This window comes from Acomys russatus, chromosome 16 (assembly GCF_903995435.1).
Source record: "Acomys russatus chromosome 16, mAcoRus1.1, whole genome shotgun sequence".
Lineage (NCBI taxonomy): Eukaryota > Metazoa > Chordata > Mammalia > Rodentia > Muridae > Acomys > Acomys russatus.
In genome coordinates this window covers 41,661,391-41,684,721 of record NC_067152.1, presented here as the reverse complement: position 1 = coordinate 41,684,721, position 23,331 = coordinate 41,661,391, and the positions used below count along the sequence as shown (strand labels likewise).

Below are 23,331 nucleotides of genomic sequence, written 5' to 3'. Positions count from 1 at the left end.
CATCCCCAGCCCTGCAGCCTGTTCCACCATGCCCAGCCCTGCAGCCTGTTCCACCATCCCCAGCCCTGCAGCCTGTTCCACCATCCCCAGCCCTGCAGCCTGTTCCACCATCCCCAGCGCTGCAGCCTGTTCCACCATCCCCAGCCCTGCAGCCTGTTCCACCATCCCCAGCCCTGCAGCCTGTTCCACCATCCCCAGCGCTGCAGCCTGTTCCACCATCCCCAGCGCTGCAGCCTGTTCCACCATACCCAGCGCTGCAGCCGTTCTCACCACTCAACCTAAAGCTCTTAACTCCTGAGACAAATGGGAGCCGGGGAGACAACACACAATTAAGCTGAGTGTGGTGGCACTTGCCACAGTCCCACCTTTAGCTCAGGAGTCAGGCCAGTCTGGGTAACTAGCAAAATCCTGCCTCAAGACAAAGAACAAACCCATAAACAACAAAAGACAATTACTGAACAGCTAGCTCATTCTCACTTACTTATTCCATAAATAGTTTGCTTAAGATTTATGATGTCACAGACAACGGGCCAGGCACTGAGGCTTTTTAAAAAAAGCCATAGTTGGGAAACACTTTTAGGTGTTTAGTTAAGCCCTTCAACTAGTGATCTCGTTTAATTTTCACACTAGCCTAGCAAAGAACCACAAGGCCACACTGCTACCTCAGCAGGCCACCCAGAAGCCCTCTTGGGAGCATCAGAACAGCAGCCACCCAGGTTCTCTGGGTGGGAAGTGGAGGCAGGAGGATCAGAACTCAAGGCCAACCTGAACTACAAGAGATCTGGTCTCAATCCCGTCTCCCCCTCCCCGCTGCCCCTGGGCCAGGGATGGGCTGTGTCGAGGACAGCACGTGACTGTGGGAGCATTCCTGCTGTGGTCCAGAGCCCGCTCCCTCACAGCAATGCTGGGGAACCAACAGCAGCAGCACATTTCCTTCAGTGGTGCCCAGTGGGCCAGGCTGAAACCCGGCCCAGACCCAGCCCAGGATGGAAACACTGCACTTAGCAGAAAAATGGGTGGAAGCTGGTGGGGCCACTGTGGAAGCACTGTAGTTGCCTTGACTCCAGACAGCTCAGACAGGAAGCCTCAGCTCGCCAAAAGGAGCCAGAGAAGCCAGGAAGGGTTAAAGAAGAGTGGGCCAAAAGGAACTAAGCTTCTGCCTGGCCTCACAGTCTGAAGAAAAGGCAGGGAATGGGAAGGAAATGGCTTCTTTTACTACTGAAAAAATTGATTAAACAAAGCTATAATGGCTCAGGCTTAGCACGGCAGTGTGCAAGTTCTACCACCTAAAACCTGTTGAAACCAGCCAGGCTTGCACACCAATGCCAAAGTTTGGCTAAGAGCCATTTCCAATGGGGAGAGTTTTGATATCCCACCATCCCAAGTGCCACCATCCTTGATGGTGCCTCAGGACTTTGTTTCTTGGAATCTGTAAAGGGCAGCCCTCTCTCCCTGACCCCTGGAGCAGTACAGGTGGCTTATGTCAAGGTGCAAAGGCTACCTTGTCCCCTTGGGGGTGGGCTGCACCACATTTCTTTTCCTTCAAGGCTACCGGTAAGAATAGGGTCTCTAGCTTTAAGCTGGCAGCTCTGGGTCTTGGGGAGGCTGGAGCTGTGCAAGGATGAAGAAGGAACCGCTTAGCCGAGAGTGGAAACCTGAAGTCTCAGCCAGGCTTAGGGCTACCAGTCACAAAGCGCTGCCAGCCGGGTCATCGACAGCCGAGGAGTGAGTTAAACAGGCGACAAGACGGAGCCTATGCAGACTGCCACAGGACATACTGTAGGAAGAGATGCGCGGCTCGGGACCAGAAGGAAGCCTGGTATCTTATGGTGTGACTGGGAAAAGAGTTAACCAATTCAAAAGTTAGGAGTACAAATGTACTGTGTGCACACCTTTAATCCCAGCACTTGGGAGGCAGAGGCAGGAGGATCTCTGTGGGTTTGAAACCAGCCTGGTTTAAAAAGCAGGTTCTAGGACAGCTAGGACTACACAGAGAGGCCTTGTCTTTAAAAAAAAAAAAAAAAAAAAAGGCAAAATCTTTTCAAACTCAGAAATCACACAGTCAGCCAGCCACACTGCAAGAGGCACGGATAAAACTGAGAACTGAGGTGGGGAGTGCTGGATCCCTAGGACAGACAATTTTTTGCATCATATAATTTCAAAAAGATGAGTCCCAGCTGGGAAAGGAGAGTCCCAGCCACACCTCAGTTAGCAATCCTCGGCATCTGGCCCTGAAAGGAAGGAGGTTTGTTGGGGCTTGCATGGCTGATAGGGGCAGGCGGGCGTGCAGCGGCTTCTTCCTGGCACAGAACCACAGAGGAGAGGGTGGGGCTCCTGGAGTCTCAGCTCCAGCATGCCTGGAGCAGGGCAGTCTAGAAGGTTCCTCTGGCAGTGTGGTAGAGCCAAGGAGAGGAGCAGAGGAAACCACGTGGGGTCTCTAGTGTCCCGGTGAGTAAAGTGTGAGTGGACTCCACGGAAGGGCTGGTCCTGAAGGCCTCGTCAACAAGCAATGGCCCCGCAGCCCTGACCTTAGCCCCGAGGCTTCCTGAGGACTCACAGAGGAAACTCACCCCAAGCCCTACTTGAGCTCTCTTCAGCCTGTGGGGGACAACAGTGCGGAGCTGCAGTGGTGTGACTCCTGATCTGTGTAAGGAACGCAGGTCGTCCGTCCCCATCGGCCAGCAGCACTTCACCCAGAACAACTGCAGTAATACAGGCAGGTCGGCCTCAGTGCTGCTTACTGGTCCGGGACTGGGAGACACAGCTGAAGAAAATGAGTGCATGGGACAGCGTGGAACAGTGCCTGCTGATGGGGGTCACTGCTAGAATGCTTCCCATTATTTTCTTTGTAATGTATTTTTATTTGATGTTTATGAGTATTTTGCCTGCATGTATGTCTACCAAGTATGCGCATCAGATCCCCTGGAACTGGAGTAACATACAGGCAGTTGTGAACTGCCACAAGGGTACTGGGGACTAAACTTGGATCTTCTTGCAAGAACAGCAAGTGCTCTTAACTACTGAGCCATCTCTCCAGTCCTCTTTTTCTTTCTTTCTTTTCTTTTCTTTTTTTTTTTTTTTTTAACTTTTATTTATTTATTTATTTATTTTGGTTTTTCAAGACAAGGTTTCTCTGTGTAGCCTTGGCTGTCCTGGACTTGCTGTAGACTAGGCTGGCCTCCAACTCACAGCGATCTGCCCGCCTCTGCCTCTCGAGTGCTGGGATTAACAGTGTGCACTACCACGTCCAGCTTCCCTCTCCTTTTCTTGAAGGCAGAGCCTCACACTGTAGCCCTGCCTGGCCTGCTGCGGCATGGGATTTACCACCATGTGTGCCATGGCATCCAGCTTTCTCTGAAAATAAATTCTTATTTAGAAGTGTTTTGGAACATATATGAACACATATGTATATACAATTGTTAAAAAATTTTAAATTTAAAGTTGTTTGGTTTTGGGGTTTTTGTTGGTTTGTTTCTTTTGTTTTTTTTTTTTTTTTAGATAAGTGTCTCACTCTGTAGACCAGGATAACCTGTAATTTATCATATCATTCAAGCTGGTCCCTTACTCATGGCAATCCTTTTGCCTCAGCCTCCTAAATCATGGGATTACAGCCTTGACAGATTTAAGGTCTAAGATGTTCACTGGCTCTCCTGTTATAAAGCATAAAATTATACAATTCTTAGTTCTTAGGTTGGCTGAGCGCATGGCAACAGAGGCACACAAATGCCTGTTTTCAATGGGGGCAAATGGGCCATGGTCACCGCTAACCACCCTCCTTCCTTTTAGACTTCAGAGCCCTGCCTGGTGCAGTAAGCACACCAGGAGCCCAGCCAGGAAAACCTTTAGCTTTGCAGAGAGCCTGCGCAAGCCAACAGTCTCTCCCTGGGTGGTTGACAGAGAACAGATTTCACCTGCGGTGCTTTCGCCAGCTAACTGCTGGTGGCTGTTTTTTCCAAAGCTCACAGTTAACAACAAATTCCTGGGAAACAAGCTCTTTATGCACCTTTCCTCCACCCCTCTACCCCATCAAAGACCTTTCAATTCCAGGTCTTTGATTCAGATACCGCAAAAAAGCACCAGTAAGGGGCAGGAGAGATGGCTCCGTGGTTAAGAGCATCTACTACTCTTGCAGAGGACCAGAGTTTGATTTCCAGCACCCAAATCAGACAGGTCACAACTGCCTGCAACTTCAGATCTAGGGCACCCACTGCCATCTTCTGGCCCCCAAGGGTTCTGTGCTCATGTGCATATACTGACAATCATAATTGAAATACAATTTAAAGTAGCATTACTTGTTAGTAATGACTTGGAAGAGAAGAAAGAATGAAGGAGTTGCTGAGTCAAGCCTGCCTGATACTGGCCATCTATACCGAGTCTCAATAACACGCAGTGAGCGGGAATCCCAGGCCACCTCAGGGTGGAGGCAGAGACTACTGATGAGGCTGACCTGGGCCTCCTGAGGGCACTCGGAGACTTATGTCACCCACAGCCATTTCCAAGACTATCTACCACTGCAGTCTCACCTGTGCGACAAAGTGCCCAGAGTCCGGCAGCACAGTCAGGAACGGGCCACAGGACACCTACAGTTTTCCCAGGAAACACCTGACACGACGCCTCACAAACATGTGTTTTTCCAAGCAGCAACTGAACAGTGAGAACAGTAATGCTGAGTGTCTGTGGCTAATTATTTAAGCCAGAGAACTGTTGAGCACTTGTGTGTCCTACAAGCTAGGTGAGCAGAACGCGCAGGCGCAGTGAGCTGAGAACACATGGCTTACATGTGGGTAACAGTGCACAGCTCACTGCCAAAGGCTGAGACTGCCCCGAAGCCTTCTCTTCACTCTGAGAGAAGTTCTCTCCCCATCCCTACCCCATCTTATAAGACCCTGCAAAGTGGGCATCAGGTCCTGATGAGCAGGGTGAAGTGCTGGGTGTGTGCCTGGGCTCCTCGCTGGAGGAAAGTCAAGCTGGAGTGCCACCCAGGTCTTCACTACCCTTCAGGTTACAAACGCCCACTTCAGTCTTGTTCTTTCTAATCTTCTGACAGGGTCTCACTGTGGAGTCCCCACTGGCTGGAACTCACAGATCCACCAACCTCTGCTGGAAATAAAGGTGTGTGCCGTCACGCCCTGCCAAATCTTTTTTTTTTTTTAAAGGTAGGGTTTCACTGTTTAGACCAGTTTGGCCTCAAGTCTGTGACCCTGCTCTCCTGCCCTTCTAAACTAGCCACCACACCCACTATGGGCGCTTAGGATTTTAAGAATGTTTTCTTTTGATTTAACTGGGATCGTACACACCTCTTCCAAAAATGCCACAAGAATTTCCCCTTCTCAATGTTAGCTCCTCAAGAGGCCAGGGTTCTTCCCTAGCACAGAGCCCGGACCAAAGGCCTCACGCAGAGGGCGAGCACGCTCAGGCCCTCCTGACAGCTGGCAGCAGGCCTCCATCTTGTTCTAGGCCACCCATCCCTGTTTGTTTTCAACAGAAGGGTGTGCCAGGGACGGTAAGTGGAAATACCTCTATCCACAGGAACTGGAGGCGGGGAGGAAAAAAATGAACAAGCAAAAATGTTCCGGAGCAGTGGAAGCAAAGCATGGAGAGAGAGAGCGGTGTGGAGGGGAACTCATGGGGGCGAATGGACAGAAGACACACTGGAGCCACCTGGTGCCCCAAGTGCGGTGCAGCCAGAGGACTGCCACCATAGTCTGACCTTTTCTAGGACAACAGCACTACCTTCTGTTGAGTGATCAAAGCATATAAGAGCCAGACTTATGACACATATACATTATACATACATACATTCTGTACATATAGGTGGGTCTGGAGTTACCCTCTTATTCAATCCCCCACATGGGGGGACCAGCTGGCTGTGGTCCTGCGTGCCTGTGGTCCTAGTACTTCAAAGGCTGAGGCAGGAGAGTGGGTGGACTGGGGCCAGCCTGTGCTACACAGTGAGACCCTGTCTCACAAAACAAAGTAACAGGGACAAGGAGATGGAGTCGAGGGCAAAGACACTTGCTGGGCAAGACTGGTGACCTGCATTCCACCCCCAGAACATACGCAGAGGAAGGAGAGAACCGATTCCAAAGTTGCCCTTTGACCTCTGCATATGCACCATGGCACACACATGCCCCCCCAGCATACCTGTACACATATACATAAACTTTAAAACATATAAAAAGTAGTAAAACAAACAAAAATGCAATTTCTAGTCTTAGTGCCTTTTTTTTTTTTTCTGACCCAGGGTCTCTGTGTGTGTATCTGTGGCTGTCCCGGAACTTGCTCAGTAGACAAGGCCTCTACAGAGATCCACCTGCCTCCCCCTCCCAGAGTGCTGGGATTAAGGGTGTGTGCCACTGTTGCCCAGCCCTTTCTGTATTCCTTGTGTGACTTTTTTTTTTTTGGGGAGACAGAGTCTCAATATGCATCCCTGGAGCTCCCTCTACAGAGCAGTCGTGTAGCTGGTTGTTGCTACTTTGTGGGGTCTCCTTTTCCTATCCTTTATTCTTTCTGTTTCTTTGACACTACCCCGCCTCCGGGATAGTGACAAACTGCACCAACCCTGCCTCTGGGTTCCTGTATTTTTATGCCCTCTGAAAAGTTCCCAGAATTCCAAATGTTACACAATCTCAGAAATTATCTGCAGCTGGCAAAACCATGCTTCTATTAGAGGCAAATCACAGTCAGCTGCGTCAGACAGTCTGCAGCAGCTCCCCAGCCCCACACTTGGGCAGCTGCGTCAGACAGTCTGCAGCAGCTCCCCAGCCCCACACTTGGGCTAAAAATGCAAGCACATTCTTATATTTCTGTTTTTTAAATAAACCAATATTCCGGAATTCTTTTTTTTTAAATGTCACAGCTAAATGTAGTGGTGCATGCCTGTAACCTCAGTACTCAGGGAGGCAGAGGCAGGCGGATCACTGTGAGTTCAAGGCCAGTCTGGTCTATAAAGCAACTCTAGGACAGCCAGGACTACAGAGAGAAACCCTGTCTCAAATAAATAAATAAACATACAAACAAGCAAAAAAAAAAAAAAAAAAAATGTCACTACACAGGCTGGACGTGAACTCACAAAGATACACTTGCTCCTCTGTCTCCTGACTGCTGAGATTAAAGGTGATGCCACCACACCACATTAATTTTTTTTTAAAAAGTCAGCTAATAGCAGCAAAAGAGTTCTCAACTTTGTCCTTCTACCATAACCAAGTCCTCTCCTGGGAGGCTTGAACCTCAATGCAACTCAAACTAGAACATTAATGACAAACAATGTTTACTTTATTGTTTTTTCAAGACAGGGTTTCTCTGTGTAGCCCTGTCTGTCCTGGAACTCGCTCTGTAGAGCAGGCTGGTCTCAAACTCAAAGAGATCCACCTTAAAAATTTCTACAAAATAAAACTAGAAATTAAAAAAAAAAAAAAAAAAGTTTCTACAAATTACTTCCCTATGAAGAACTCAAATCACTTTAGCCAGAGATGGCAGAGAGCTATTCGTTATCTCACGGCAAGCCTCTCCCCTGTAGCTAGCTCTGTGCTGCCCCTGCTTTTCCCTCTCGACGCTCACACACCAGAACACGAGGACCGGCTGTCTCCAAAGCCTCCCTCCGGTTCCTTTGCTCTTCGTTAGTGCCCTCACCTTCAGGCCTGCTCTTCTCTAGCCGCACTGAGGCCCCGGGCACAGGCCTCACCACCCTGTGGGTCAATGACACTGCTGATGGCAGCATGCAGCACTGTTCTACCTACACCCTCCTTAAACAGAGGGGCAGATTTCAGTATGATGCTCATTTCTAGAAGAGACACTAAGCCTCGGGGACTTCTCAAGCAAAGCTAGATCTGAAACCTGAAGAACCTGAGCGTCTCTGCCATGCTGGGCTGTACTGTGTCACTCTGACAGTCTCGCCCCTGCACCCAGCCACTGGCCCCCAGGAACTCAGGATACCAAAGGTGACTGTGGAACAGCCTTTCATAGAACGGTAAAAGCAACAAGCCACTATCTGCTATCACCAACCCACAGATTCTGCTCTCCAACAGCGCTCTGCAGGCTAGCTGCGGTAACACCCTGAATCCCAGCACCTCAGAGACAAAGGCTGGAGGACTACTGTACACTGAAGGCCAACCTGGTCTACACAGTGAGTTCTAGGGCAGCAAGGCATGAAACCAAAGGAGGGGCCTGCAGATCCCTGGGGGCCTGGAGAGTTTATACTACCCCAATAGCAATCATATTTGCTTCTTTTGTTGGTTTTTCCAGACAAAGTTCCTCTGTGTAGCCTTGGCTGTCCTGCAACTCACTCTGTAGAGCAGGCTGGCCTTGAACCCACAAAGATTCACTCATCTCTGCCTCCTGAGAGCTGAGATTAAGGGCATGTGTCACCACTGCCTGGCTGCCATTATTAGCTTTTATGGCAAGATCAATTAAAAAAAAAAAAAAAGCTAAATTTCACTTAAGAACATCCTTCACAAAGTGGTAAAAGTGATTCATTTTATTGCCTTGACCCTTGAGAGCTAATCTATTGAACATGTGCGATGACACAGGGCCACAGCAAACACTTCTGAGGCTATAAAAGGTGCTGGCTCAAGGCAAGTGTGTTCGTGTGACTTGAGGTCCACACTGAACCAGCTGTCTTCCGCACTGGAACTCTACATGGCAGGCTGGCTGACTGACTGCTTCTGCCCACTTGGTCCTCCACAGACATTTTATCAAAAGCGAACAACAGCATGCTGGCAATAACACTGCCGCTCCCAGGGGAACTTACTAGAACACCAGAAACGTCACTGTAAACCTGACAGCCCGCTAACATTTAACATCCTGTCTAATGACACCAGTAATAACGACCAAATGCAGAGCAATATGTGTCAACACTCAAAAGCCTGCAGTTCCTGGTCTGGTGGTGAGAAATCGTGTGTAGTAAAGGCCTCCTCAAAGTGTTTAGAGACAGCCTGGAGGCCGAGGTGGGCGGATTATTGAGGATCTGAGAGCAGCCTGGTTACTCCAGGCCAGGCTGGGCTTCAGCACTAAGACTATCAAAAACAAAACGGCCAGGTGTGGTGGTGCACATCTTTGATCCTAGTGCTAGGGAGGCAGAGGCGGGTGGGTCTGATCTATCAAGTGAGTTCCAGAACAGCCTGGGCCACACAGAGAAATCCTGTCTTGGAAAAAAGTAACCCCAAAAGAAAACAACAAATCAAAACAGAGCCACTGCTTTAGGAAGCTGCCACTTGAGTTTACTGTTCATATGGTTGTCTGCATGTGTGCACGCACACATATGCATGGAGGTCAGTGGTATAAGTCTAGTGTCCTCCTACACTGTGTTCTACCTTATTCTCTGAGATCAGGTCTTTAGTGAACCTGGAGCTCACATCTGGCTACACTGACTGGCCAGGGAGCTCTGTGGCTGTCCAGCTGTCTGTCTCCATCCTGCCCTGGTGCTGGGGACACAGAGCCTGCATCTTGGTTTAACTTCTATGACATTAATATATACAATGAGCAGAAGCTCTCTGGATCTGCACTTGCAGTTGTGTCACCAGCTGACATGTTTCGAGGACCCCCTACAGACAAGTTAAAAGTAGATCCTGAAGAGCAAAGTAGAGAGTGCCACCTGGTGGACAGACAACCTGACAGCAACTCGTTAGCTAAGCAAACGAATGATAAACTGAAGGCCTGCTCTAGCAGAATTACTCAACCCAAAAGCTTAGAGCAAAATCTCTCACATAAACTTAAATAAAAACTTAAATCCGACAGAGCTGGAGAGAGGGCTCAGAGGTTAAAAGCACTTGCTGTTTTTGCAGAGGACCTAAATTCAAGTCTGGGCACCCACATGGCATCTCAGGACCAACTATAGCTCTAGTTCCAGAACTGACACCTCTTCTGGTATCAGTAGGCACCCACCCATACATCGTGTGTGTGTGTGTGTGTGTGTGTGTGAAGAGAGAGAGAGATAAATATGAAAACTATAAATAAGTCTAAACAAAACACTACAACAAATTTAAATGTATTAGAAAAAAAGCTCTGCTTGGAAAGCAGTGTGGTGTCAGCCCAGCAGGAGGTGAGCAGAGGCAGAACCCTGAAGTCACATGGTAGGGACAGTGTCTGGTCCTTGAGGACGCCATGAAGACGCGCAGGCCATCTACGCTGATAGGGTCTCTCTGCTAAGCCCCCAGTTACGCTCCAGAGAGCTAATTCAAGTTACTCTGTGTTCTAAGTCATGCCCACACATAGTCCACAAAAACTCACTCCACGGAAAGATCTGAAGCTCAAATGATTGATGTGGATTCAGTAAAGGCTACACCTTTTACTTTGTGGGGTTGTTTTTGAGACAGTCTCACACATAGTGTGACCAACCTGACCTCAAACTCAGACAGACCTATTTGCTGCCTCTGTCTCCTGAGTGCTGGGGTTAAAAGAGTGTGCAACCCCGCCTAGACGTTTGTGTATTGTTTTTATGTTCTTGTTCTTTTGAGACAGGAATTTCACCCTATAATCCAGGCTGGCCCAGACCTCACCTGTAGCCCAGGCTGGCCTCAAACTCCCTAGTCTTCTCAATTCAACCTTCCAGGTGCTGGGTTACAAGAGTCAGCCACTAGGCCTCCAGCCAAAGGCTTTCCAGCTTTGCCGTGGGAATGAGTGGAGAAGGCCAAACACAAGACACACTCACACTCTTCCTAAGTTTCTCTTTCTCTCTCTGTGTGTGTGTGAGAGATGTCCCCTGTTCTTTATGAACTTCCCTTACATAGAGCAGTTAATCTTCTGTGTTCCACAGGGCTCCCTCGTTTCTCAAGGACTTGCTGTTGGGGGCACAGCACTTGCCTCATGCTTCCCTTCCTGGCCAGTTCTTAGCCTGGGCTTTTTACTCTGCAAACAGGAAGTTTGCCCCTACTTTCTGCACCCACACTGTGCACTCTTGTAGTCTGGGTTCTCCTCACTCTGCACACAATAGTTTGCCTCGACTTTCTGGGGTCCACACTGTCCACTCTTGCACACTAGTGCCCAAACACACGTCCCTGGCACAACACATTTTGAGTGTTCAGCTGCCTTTCTGAGTTTATGCCAAGGGCTGTGCAGCCGTATCCAATGACCAGTCAGGCCCACTAAGGAACGGCTCACGCCATGTATTCAGACACACCATTGGCACTTCACAGCCACACGTTTCACATCTATGAATTCGGACAACTGTGGGCTTAAAAATATTTTTAAGTTTCATCTGTGTTGAACATGAGTGGATTTTTATCCTTTTCTGAACAATACTATGTAGCAATGATTTACACTGTACCAGGTATTGTGAGTAGCTTTGAAATGATCCAAGACTAGGAAGGGGATACACATAAGCTATATGCAAATATATCATTTTAAATAAAGACTATGAGAAGCTGGGGATTTGGGTACTTATAGGGGTGAAGGTGGGGTGTCCTGGAACCTCAATCACCCATAGATAATGAGAGACAACTGTTTTATATTACAACCAGATATAATTTTCCTGTATTTCACTTATGCCACCTTGAAGGCGTTGACTGGTTTCAGAGCAGTTTGCAAGTGTGGAATGTGGTGTTCCTTCCTCCATGGGATTAGTCTCAGAAGGGAAAACGTTTGTGTCATAAAGTATGGTTCCACAAAAAGCACATTTCCAATCCCCAGTGCACAGCAAAGCTGGGCCTTCATTACCACTGATGGCTAAAGACTGTGACAAGAGTCACTGCTGCACTCAGCTGCTACCGGACAGGTTGGGGAGAAGAAAGCGCTACACTGCTTCAAAAAAGACATCTGCATGCTTGACTGAGAATGGAGGGCTGGACTCAACAACTCCAGCAAGGCCTCATGTCGTCCTGTCTTCTCAGACCCCTCTAAGAGAAGCCACAATGGACAAGGCAGCCCCATGCCTTCTTGATTCTAGAACACTCCCTCGTCTAACTCCGCAAACTCCCGCAGTGATACAAGTGCAGGGGTTAAGGACCCAGAATTGCCTCTTGTATTTCTGATCTCAAGTTTCACACGATCCTGGCAAGAATCTGGCTCCAGGAATTCCTAGTGCCCCTAAGGTTCTTCATTAAGCTGCCTTTATCCCAGAAAATGTCCACATTCTGTGTGCTAGGGGGACAGATCCTGACCCCACATATGACATGAGTCAGAATGTTAAAAGCCTTGATTGAATCCAGCCACCCGCCACAGCCAACACCAAATACCTTTGGGTCATCAGCCTCAGGTTTTTCAGTCTCTGAATCGTCATCTTCCTACAAGACAAAGAATTTAGAGGATTAACTTAAAAGGAGTGGGCCTGCGGAGTCTTACATACATAACCAGCGGTGGACGCAAACAAGACGCTTTCCTACCAAGAACCCTTCCCTACCACACAGCCCGGAACTAGTCAAGCAAAGGAAAAGGACACGCTTTCAGGGCAGATCAGCAGCTCTACATCAGTGAAAATTCCTGAACAAAATCATGTAAAGAGAGGGAAGATGCACTTCAGCTGTCAGGCCGGGCCACAGGGTTGAAAGACAAACTGCCATTACTAAAGCCAGGGTTATGAACTCTCCTACCACTTTGGTGACATTCATACCTGCAGTTACTTAGAAATAACATCACACTATTCAACACTAGGTGCTGTGACGCCAGTACCTCAAGCCAGCAGCATTGACACACAGGAAGGTGGGCATCAAATCACCAGACCAAGTGACCCCAGAGAGTGGGGACTAAAGGGCAAGGCACAGCCTTTCCGGGTATGTGTGCACTCACATCCCTGCCGCCGATCCACTGTTTGTAGCCCTCTCCCTTAACTCAATGAAGTCGGCCTGAGTCAAAACCACGGGGGTACTGCATTCTCCAACGCACGGCCACAATTACACCGAACATTAATGCAAGTAAGGTCAAAAGCTAAGAAGAAGCAGGTGTGAGCCATCTACTACACTTTAACCCACACATGACGACACAGCACTCCAGATGTTAGTACAAACAGCACCTAAGTGTGAACAAACTACACTGATGGCTTTGACACAAGTGTCCTGGATGGCGCCAGTACATGAAAGGCTTGCAATGCCCCCCCACCCCCGTACAACTTCCTTAATATGAACTCAATCAACTAGATAATCAAAGATGGATCTCGGCAGAATGCTAATATATTGGGGTTTGATGAGAGGGTTCTTGTTTGTTTTGTTTTTAAACTAAAATATCATACATAACTTGAATGTGACAAAAAGCAAATGTAGGTTACTATCTTGAAAACACACGTGCAAATGCATTAAAGAGAACAGCTTTGGGTGCCAGGGCAGCACATATATATTTAAGAAAAGCCAAAGAACTTAACACAGCTTTCCTTCCTTCCCTCCTTCCTTCTAGCTAAGGATGACTTTGAACTTCTAACTCTCATTCTTTCACCTCCCGAGTGCTGGGATTACAGGCCACGAAGCACCATGACTGATATATGTGGTTGACGCTGGGAAACAGCCCCATGGCTCCATCCATGCTACACACAAACATTCCACCTCAACCCACAGGGTTCTTAGCAACTTTACTCAACTCTGACTTATCACTAATGGGTGGGCTAAAGGCAGGAATAAAAAACACATTCTGTGAAATGTTTTATCTGCTGTTGGTTTTGTGTGATACTGGGGATCAGACCCAGGGTCCCGAGAAGGCTAAGCAGGTGCTATCGCTGTCCCACTGAGCTACATCACAGTCTCCATTTTTATTTACCTGAGACAGGACTATGCTCCTGAATGCCACTCTGAATGCTAAAATTGCAGCCACGGACCACTATGCTGCTCAAGTCAAAAGCATCTTTTTTCTTTCTTTCTTTTTTTTTTTTTGGTTTTTCCAAGACAGGGTTTCTTTGTGTAGCCTCGACTGTCCTGGACTCACTTTGTAGACCAGGCTGGCCTCGAACTCACAGAGATCCGCCTGCTTCTGCCTCCCAAGTGCTGGGATTAAAGGCGTGCGCCACCATGCCCAGCTCCAAAAAGAATCTCAATGTTAATATTTACATACCAACACATAACAAAAACCTCAAACAAAAATAAAGTACTTTGCAAGTGTTTCAGTGAACATTGTTTCTAAGTGGCAGACTGACTACCCAAATTCAATTTCTGACACCTTTTGTGCTAATCAACAGCCTGGATTTTCTTGCCTTTTCCCTTCCAGACTGCTCAGGTGGTTGTGAGCCCTAAAATTCTTCTTGATAATAAGGACATCTGTGATCAAGAACCAGGGGCATTCTGACACATACCCCAAGTAAAATATAACAAATAATAAGAGTGGATACGAATGTAACTTCCCTTCCTTACCTTGTTAGAAAGCGAAGCACACCAATAAACCCCAACCAAGATTAAAAACAGTACACAGTTGATTATGGACATGTAAATGACACGTACTCAGGATGAACACACTTACACAAGTGGAAAGACTAGGTAACCTCACAGAGCAACAGAAAACACCCACCTAATCAAGCTAGGCATAGTGGTTCCTGCTGTAACCCAGCTCTCAGGAGGCTGAGGCAGGAGGATCTGGAACTCAGGGATAAACACAGCAAGTTTGAGGCCAGTCTGGGTTTCATGAGACCTCATCTCAAAATGAAATATTAAATACCTGCCCCCAAAACTTCAGTTGAAAAGCTAATACAATATGGTCCACATAGAAAACCAACTTAATTTTCTTTCTTTCCTTCCTTCCTTCCTTCCTTTCTTTTCTTCCTCGAGACAGGTTTTCTCTATGTAGCCTTGGCTGTCCTGGACTAACTTTGTAGACCAGGCTGGCCTGAAAACCAACTTAATTTTCTAAGAGAACTCCTCCTCCTCCTCCTCCTCAAATAATCAAGCTTTTCTTCTTTTTGCGGTGCTGGGGATCACGCTCTTGCACGCTGAGGCAAAGCACTCTCCCCCATGAGCTACATCCCCACCTGGTACCAACTGATAACAAACAAAAGGGAAAAGGAGTCAGAGTTAACCATGAGATGGAGCACAGCTTTGAACAGCTCTGGATCTGGAGGATTTACCTACCGACTGCTTACTGTTCTCATCCTCCCCCTCCTCGTAACCATCTTCATCACCTCCTAGGCGAGAGAAGTCATCTTCTCCATAGGCATCAGATACCAAGCCACCTTTCTCTTCTGTAAGGGGAGAAGGAGAGGGATGCAAAAATTTTTCTGAAAGTTGAATGGCCAAGATTATTTCTGAAGCTAGAATGGCAACCTAAGTCTTGGGTAAATTACTATAGGCTCAGATTAGATTCTGCACTTAGGAAGACAAATTAAGAGCAGGGTTGTGAACCCGCTGGTGGTGGCGCACGCCTTTAATCCCAGGACTTGGGAGGCAGAGGCAGGTGGATCACTGTGAGTTTGAGGCCAACCTGGTCTACACAGCGAGTCCAGGACAGTCAAGGCTACACAGAGAAACCCTGTCTAGAAAAATCAAAAAAATAAAAAATAAAATAAAGAAAGAAAGAATGGGGTTGTTAAGCCGGGCATGGTGGTGCACACCTTTAATCCCAGAGACAGGCAGATCTCTGCCAGTTGAGGCCAGCCTGTTGTACAAAGTGAGTCTAGGACAGCCAGGGCTGTTACACAGAGAAACCCTGTCTCGAAAAAAAGAAAAACAAAGAACAGGGGTATTGAGGCCACTAGTGGTGGAGCACATCCTTGATCCTTGGGAAGCAGAGGAGGAGGATCTCTGAGTTTCAGACTAGCTTGGTGGATAGAGTGAGTTCCAGCACAGCCAGGACTATAGAGAACCGATCTCAAAACACACAAGAATAGGGGATTTTGGAAGATGGCTCAGCAGTTATGAGTGCATAATATACATGGTGTGGTGTCCCACGTCTTTAATCCTAGCACTCAGGAAGCAGAGGGAGGCAGATCTTTGTGAGTCTGACACAGTTTAGAGCCCTGTGTTTACATCAGGCAACTCACAACTGCCTGTAACTCCAGTTCTAGAAAAGCTGACGGACTCCTTCTGCCAGCTATGGGCACCTGAACTCCCCCAAAAAAATCAAAATTAAATTTGTATTCTAAATCAGGTGTGGTAGCCATACACCTGTAATCCCTGCACTCAGGTAGGCAAAGGTAGGCAGATCTCTGTGAGTTCAAAGCCAGCCTGGTTTACAAAATGAGTCTAGGACAGCCAAGGCTACACAGAGAAACCATAGCAGGAGGGTGTGGAGAAAAAAGAAAAAAAAAATCACATGCTAATATTTTTAGTACAGGCTGGGGAAGTAACTAAGTAGTGGAGTGCTTGCCTAACATCTACTGTATAAAGCCCTTGGTTTGATTCCCAGCAGAGTGTGTGTGTGTGTGTGTGTGTGTGTGTGTGTGTGTGTGTGTGTGTGTAATCTGTATGCTGTGGGTCTCTTAGGCCAGTTGAAGCCTTCCCCCTCTTTGAACCAGCTCAGCAGGTTGCTTAAATGCCTATTTTTTTAAAAGACTTATTCGCTTTATTTATTGCATATGAGTGATTTATCTGCAGAGGAGGACACCAGATCACATTACAGATGGTTGTGAGGCACCATGTGGTTGCTGGGAATTGAACTCAGGACCTCTGGAAGAGCAGGCAGCTCTCTTAACCACTGAGCCATCTCTCCAGCCCTTAAACTCCTGTTTTGACATACACATCTCTATCCTGTGTCATAGACAACCTCAAAAATGCCTTCTACGCAGAAGACAGTCCACTACTTTTGCAAATGAGAAGACCCAAAGCTCAGGAATATATCATAAGGTAATCTGCTTTCTCTACGCTTTCAAGAGATCTGTTCCCTTCGTGATTTGGAGTGTGAGGGCAACAGAATTACTCATAGGCTTTGAAAACTCAGAAAAGCTCAATAAAACACCCAAGAGCCTTAAAACGCTTAGGAATGTTCAGCACATTCGATCCTAAAGCTACAGAATCACGCAGTTTAGAGACATGTATTTTTAAAAGCTCTAAGACACACTTAAGGACCATTCCTAAAAAGTAGCCAATTTAACGAAACACAAGTTTCATTCCAGGTACATTTCAATCCTCTGTTCCCCGACCAAAATAATAACGAAAGAGTGGGACCAGACACCGATGCGGCACCCTTTGGTCTATCCTCTGGCCAGCACGATGATGCCTTGCAGAGGATCGCAGAAAGGGAGATTATTAATATTACGGTTCTATTCTAATGGTCTGTGTGACCTAGGCTATCGACTGCGCTTTGGGATTACAGGATCCGCTACTTGGGGTACAAGAGCATCTTCTCCCCAAACCCCGCTAGAGAAGGAACATTTTTTAACCGTAATAGACACCGATTTCCCCTTTTCCAGCTCAAAGCCTCACCAGCCACACCGCCCACAGCGTCGACTCCGCCTTCGCCATCAGACTCAGGGTCTGAATATTCCGCATAAACTGCAAGAGACGACAGGACGTTCTTCTTCCCCGCCATCTTATTCTCACCGCACCGTATGGCTCACGCCTATGACTCATAGACCGAATTAGCTGCGGAGAAAACCAACTTTTTCCGGATCCCAGGAGACTCCGCGCCAGAATGCAAGCCAATCACAATGGCTTTATCTACGCATGTCTCCGCCCCTTAGGCCGGGCGCTTGTAAACGTCATCATCACGGGACGGAAGTAAGGTTTTTGCGGCTTCTACCTTGGCGGCTTGAGCGTTTTGGCTTCTGAATTAGCATGAACAAGTAGTGTTCTTTGAAAACCTGCAGAGGCAGCCTAAAAGAGCCTGGATTCCGATATCTTGAGGAGCATTCGACTGGTGAAGGGCGAAAACTGTTGACTTGGAGCCTCAGAGGAAGAAGTGGGGAGGAGGGGGTCTCCTGGAGGGAAGAACGGTCGTTATGACTTTGCTTCTAGAACAAGGACCCTAGAAAAAGGATTCCAAGTTCTCCAGACGGGTTTGAAGACGTTTGTGGGAATTGTTGTGGTCCAGTTCCTAGGCCACCTGGCCTGGAAAGTCCAGTGTTTTTAAATTTTCATTAAAGGGGACAAATAGTGTTAACGCCCCAGTAATGTATTGCCTGAAGCAATTCAGCCTCCCGTTTTACTGTTTGAAAATATGTTCAAGTGCAACATAGCAGATTGTAGTGACAGAGGAAACATAGGCTAGACAGAGGGTTTTCGTGACAGCCTTTTTGACCACCTTTGTGTTAACCTTTTGCCTGCTGCTTTTTGCTAAAATGAGCGCCCGCCCTTTCTCCACTCCCATCGACCGGGAGCGGCGAGTCCGGAGCACCCTGAAGAAAGTCTTTGGGTTTGATTCTTTTAAAACACCTTTACAGGAGAGTGCGACCATGGCTGTAGTGAAAGGTAACATATCAAGCGACCTATTTTTGCAAACTCTTGGTTGTACCCTAGTAGCACTTTAGCACAACGCCCTCGTGACCCTTTCCACCTCACCCTTGATCTGTTATTGGCTTGGATATCCAAAACTAGAGGTTGTTTAGTGGTGGCTGGTTTCTATTTTTGTTTGTTTGTTTATTGACATTCTATGTTGCCCTGGGTGGCCTGGACTTCTCTGTATACATAACGTTGGCCTCAAATGTGAGCCAATCCTTCTGCGTCTGGATTGTTAAGTGCTGGGATTGCAGGTGTGGGCTATCATGACTTGTAACAAAAAAAATTGGAGTTTTAATGACAGAACCCCCCACACATGTTCTGTTTTTTTTTTTTTTTTGTTTTTTTTTTTTTTTTTCATAGCCAGACCAACACGTTGTCTCCGACGTCTGTTCTCGGCCGTCATGTTTGTGTGCAGGTGGTAGCAAGGGTGGCAGTAATGCCTAATCTTGTCATTGGCCTAGGTAACCCTCTTACTGAAGATGGAGTTGTTTGAGTAAAAGGTAGAGAAGGAGAGGATAACAACACTGTAAGCGGAAGATAGGGTGACTGAGGTTGTCCAGATGGGAGCAGCAGTGCCCTATCAATGAGAATGCTTATAAAAAGACTTCTGAGTGATAAGTAGCCTGGCATAGCTACACAGCTGTGCTCAATACTCTGCCTCCCTGGCTGCTTAATCCAAATATGCTTATGCCAGCAGTTCAAGACTGCTTAATCCCTGTCTACCTGTCTCCACCCCCAGGCTCTCACTATGCAGCTTTGGCTGCTTAGCTGGCCTAGAACTCCCAGAGATCTGTTTTCCTCTACCTCCTGAATGCTTTCTTTTTGTGTTTGTTGTTGTTTTGAGACATAGTTCCCCCGTGAAGCCCTGGCTGTGCTGGAATTCACTTTGTAGGGCTGGCCTCCAACTCAGAGGCCCTCCTGCCTCTGCCTCCTCAGTCCTGGGATTAAAGGTGTGCACTACCACACCCAGTTAATGCTTTCTTTAAAACTTTGTTGTCGTTGTTGTTAACCAGGCCTGGTTGCACACACGCCTTTAGTCCTAGCACTTGGGGGAAGCAGAGGCAGGCAGATCACTGTGAGTTTGAGGCCAGCCTGGTCTACTAATTGAGTCCAGGACAGCCTGGGCTACACAGAAAAACTCTACCTTGAAAACAACCGAGCAAACAACTTTTTAATTTTTTTTTTTTTCTGAGACAAGGTTTCTCTGTGTAACCTTGGCTGTCCTGGAACTTTCTTTGTAGACCAAGTTGGCCTGGAACTCACAGCAATCCACCTGCCTCTGCCTCTCGAGCCCTGGGATTAAAGGCGTGCGCCACCTCGCCCAACTTGGTCCTTTACATAGCAAGGGTGTGGAAGGGATAAATGGAGACAAATGTTATGCAGAGACATTCCCATGTGCTGCTAGATGCCTTTCCTATGTTTTCATGTGATTTACAACAACCAGGGCCAAGTTTAGTGGTCCAGGCTTGTAACCTGTTAGGGCAGAGTCAGGACCACCCAGCATGTTCAGAGGCAGCTCAGTCCACATAGCAGGTTCCAAGACAGCCATGGTTATATAATGAACGCCCTTTCTTTATTTAAAAAAAAAAAAAAAAAGCCCGGTCTGTTGGCCCTTGCTTTTAATCCCAGCCCTCAGGGGGAAGAGGCAGTTGGATCTCTGAGTTTGAGGCCAGCCTGCTCTACAAAATGAGTTTCAGAACAGCCAGGGCTGTTACACAAAGAAACCCTGTCTTGAAAAACCAAAATAAATAAAACATTTCTTCTTCAAAAGCATTAACATAAAAGGCAGGCAAGACATATTGAAATGTTCTCTTCTGGTTTTGCAGGTGACAAGGATGTTTTTGTGTGCATGCCCACAGGGGCAGGGAAATCTTTGTGCTATCAGCTCCCTGCCCTGTTGGCCAAGGGGATCACCATTGTGATCTCTCCTCTCATTGCTTTGATTCAGGTGAGTCTTGAGGGAATGACATGAAACCTCAAAAAGATCATGAGGGAAAGGGAAGTTCTTTTGCTTGTTTCCTTTGACCATTTTTTTTCCAGTTTTCAGATAATCATATATCACATGTTGAACATGCCCCCCTCTTCTTGCCTTTCCCTCCTGCTAGTTCCTTTTTTTGTCCTCTGCTTAATTTTACTTTATATTTCATGTACTTTTTTCTTTCTTTCTTTCTTTTATTTATTTATTTATTTATTTATTTATTTTTGGTTTTTTTGAGGCAGAGTTTCTCCTTGTCACCTTGGCTGTCCTGGACTTGCTTTGTAGACCACACTGTCTTCGAGCTCACAGTGATCCACCTGCCTTTGCCTCCCAAGTGCTCCTATGAAAGGCGTGTGCCACCATGCCCTGCTTCACATACGTTTTTTTAAAAGCATTTTGTTACATTGTATCTATTTTGTATTAGGTGCAGTCCTCTTGCTGTACGGATATAGGGAACTCAGCGTCATGATTGGCAGCAGACACCATTACCTATAGATCGATTGTATTGCCATTAAGAAAAAAAGAGATTTATTTATTATTTATTCAGTATTCTGCCGGCATGTATGACTACATACCAGAAGAGGGCACCAGATCTCGTAATAGATGGCTGTGAGCCATCATGTGGTTTCTGGGAATTGTACTCAGGACCTTTGGAAGAGCAGCCAGTGCTCTTAACCTCTGAGCCATCTCTCCAGCCCTTATTTTTGTTTTTGTTTTTGTTTTAAGCTTAGGCTGCTCCTGAACTTCATTCTTGCCACCTCACCTCATGAGTGCTAGAATCATGGGTGGGTGCCCCAGGTCCAGCTTGAAGAGAAGGGATTTAATAGCTAGAAATGTCATGCATTGGGCCCAGTGTATAAGAGCCCTAGGTTTTACAAAGGACCAGGGTTCAATTCCTAGCACCCACGTGGAGGCTCCCCACCTCCTCAGGCACCAGGTACTCCTGTGGTACATGGACAACCATGCAAGTAAAGCATTCACTCACACAGAAAGCTAAAGTCCATTTCTTTGTCCTTGCCCTTCTCTGATCTGCCTAGGTAACGATATTGCATTTCTCTATTGTATCATTACATGAGTCATAGTGAGTTTTTACTGTTATAGTTGTTTTGTTTTTCTGAGATAGGCTGGATTAAGTCTGACTTGAGATTCCTTTCTTCTGTTATTGTCCAGAAAAGCATACAACCATACCTTCCCTGCATACAGTCTCTCGCCTGTGTGCACTCATAACAGGAAAGATATGGGTGGATAGGTGATAAATTGATATGGGGAATGTCTGGTGTTATATTCAACTTTGGCACAGATACAGGGATGTGCAACAGAAAAAAAAAATTTGAGAAAAAGTGAAACTCTGCAGATGCTCTGACTATATTTAGTGCCTGCAGATGGGCTGGTGGGGCCGAGGAAGCACGGCCCTGTGGGTAAGCACCATCTACCATACAGATGAGAGCAGCAGGGAGACAGAATGGCTGTTTGCCACATCAAGGCTTCCTGTGCATCCATTTCACTCTTTTTTTTCTCGGCCCCCGCCCCAACACAGGGTTACTCTGTGTAGCTCTGGAAGTCACTGTGTAGTCAAGGCTGGCCTTGAATTCAGAGACTCTGCGTGCTACCACATCCATCCTCATTCTTGTTTTATCTTTTTTTTTTTTTTTTTTTTTTTTTTTTTTTTTGGTTTTTTGAGACAGGGTTTCTCTGTGTAGCCTTGGCTGTCCTGGACTCGCTTTGTAGACCAGGCTGGCCTCGAACTCACAGCAGTCCACCTGCCTCTGCCTCCCAAGTGCTGGGATTAAAGGCGTGTGCCACCATGCCTGGCTTGTTTTATCTTTTGAGGCAGGGCTTCAGATAGCCCAGGCTGGCCTCAGACTCCCACTCCTCTCCGTCTCCATCCAAGGTGCTGAGGTTACAGGCACATACCACACAGCACTCTCGAGGGGTAAAGTCTCATTCTATTCTTGTCAGAGTCCTGTTAGGTAGTTACTGTGGTGGGAGTGAGCAGTGAGCGTGGTGAATGAGAGTGACTCAAGTCTCCGAGAGCATGTGGCAGTTGAGCAAGACAGCAGTAGACCCAGGTCTTTCTGACCCCAGAGCCTGTCCTTCTGTCTGTCTGTTACCCATTCTTCTGGGCAGAGAGAAGACATGTTGGAGGATAGGCGGAGGCTGTTTCATGCTCCGTGGTTGAGATGCTGTTGTGCCTGATCCTGAGGGCTAATGATGCTCTGCTGTGTGTTCTTCTCTGCTCTCAGGACCAGGTGGACCATTTGCTAGCCTTGAAGGTACAAGTTAGTTCCCTGAACTCAAAGCTCTCCGTACAAGAGAGGAAGGAGCTGCTGTGCGACCTAGAGCGAGACAAACCTCGGACCAAACTTTTGTACATCACCCCAGAGATGGCAGCTTCAGCCTCCTTCCAGCCCACCCTGAATTCCCTCATGTCCCGAAACCTGCTCTCCTACTTGGTGGTGGATGAAGCTCATTGCGTTTCCCAGTGGGGACATGACTTTCGTCCTGACTATTTGCGTCTTGGTGCCCTACGTGCCCGCCTGACACATGCCCCATGTGTGGCTCTGACCGCTACGGCCACCCCACAGGTTCAAGAGGATGTGTTTGCTGCCCTACACTTGAAGCAGCCGGTGGCCTCTTTCAAGACTCCCTGCTTCCGGCCCAACCTCTTCTATGATGTGCAGTTCAAGGAACTGATTCCTGACCTCTACGGCAATCTGAGGGACTTCTGCCTTAAGGCACTTGGACAGAAGGCTGACAAAGGGGTGAGGTGCTGGGGTAGCGAGGCCCAAGTGTTGTCTGCAGCACAGACATAGCTACTGTTTTCAAAGCCCTTTGTTTTTCTGGTTATCTTAGCTAGCCTTAACACTTTGTACAAAGATGTTTTTTCCTTTTTTAAAAAACTTAGCGTCACAAGGTGTGGTGGCTCACACCTTTAATCCCAGCGCTTGGGAGGCAGAGGCAGGTGGATCACTGTGAGTTTGAGGCCAGCCTGGTCTACAAAGCGAGTCCAGGACAGCCAAGGCTAACACAGACCTTGTCTCGAAAAACAAAACAAAACAAAAAAAACTTAGCATC

General features: G+C 47.3%; 2 protein-coding genes across 3 annotated transcripts in view; one reads left to right on the top strand and one right to left on the bottom strand.

Annotated features, from left to right (window-relative positions):
* Positions 1-17,429, bottom strand: part of Sap30bp (SAP30 binding protein) — a 35,162-nt gene extending 17,733 nt beyond the window's left edge. The window contains exons 1-3 of one of the 2 annotated variants that reach the window (XM_051159059.1): positions 17,265-17,429; positions 14,976-15,085; positions 12,171-12,218 (exon numbers count right to left, since the gene is read on the bottom strand). In XM_051159059.1, coding sequence (XP_051015016.1) covers positions 12,171-12,218; positions 14,976-15,085; positions 17,265-17,370 — 264 coding nt within the window. In that variant the 5' untranslated portion in view covers positions 17,371-17,429. The remainder of the gene's footprint in view (positions 1-12,170; positions 12,219-14,975; positions 15,086-17,264) is intronic. The other variant, XM_051159060.1, reaches the window with a different exon arrangement.
* A 651-nt stretch (positions 17,430-18,080) lies between these two features.
* Recql5 (RecQ like helicase 5) overlaps positions 18,081-23,331 on the top strand; it is a 40,252-nt gene continuing 35,001 nt past the window's right edge. Inside the window, exons 1-3 of the mRNA XM_051159056.1 lie at positions 18,081-18,248; positions 20,105-20,226; positions 22,500-23,018. Coding sequence (XP_051015013.1) covers positions 18,119-18,248; positions 20,105-20,226; positions 22,500-23,018 — 771 coding nt within the window. The 5' untranslated portion in view covers positions 18,081-18,118. The remainder of the gene's footprint in view (positions 18,249-20,104; positions 20,227-22,499; positions 23,019-23,331) is intronic.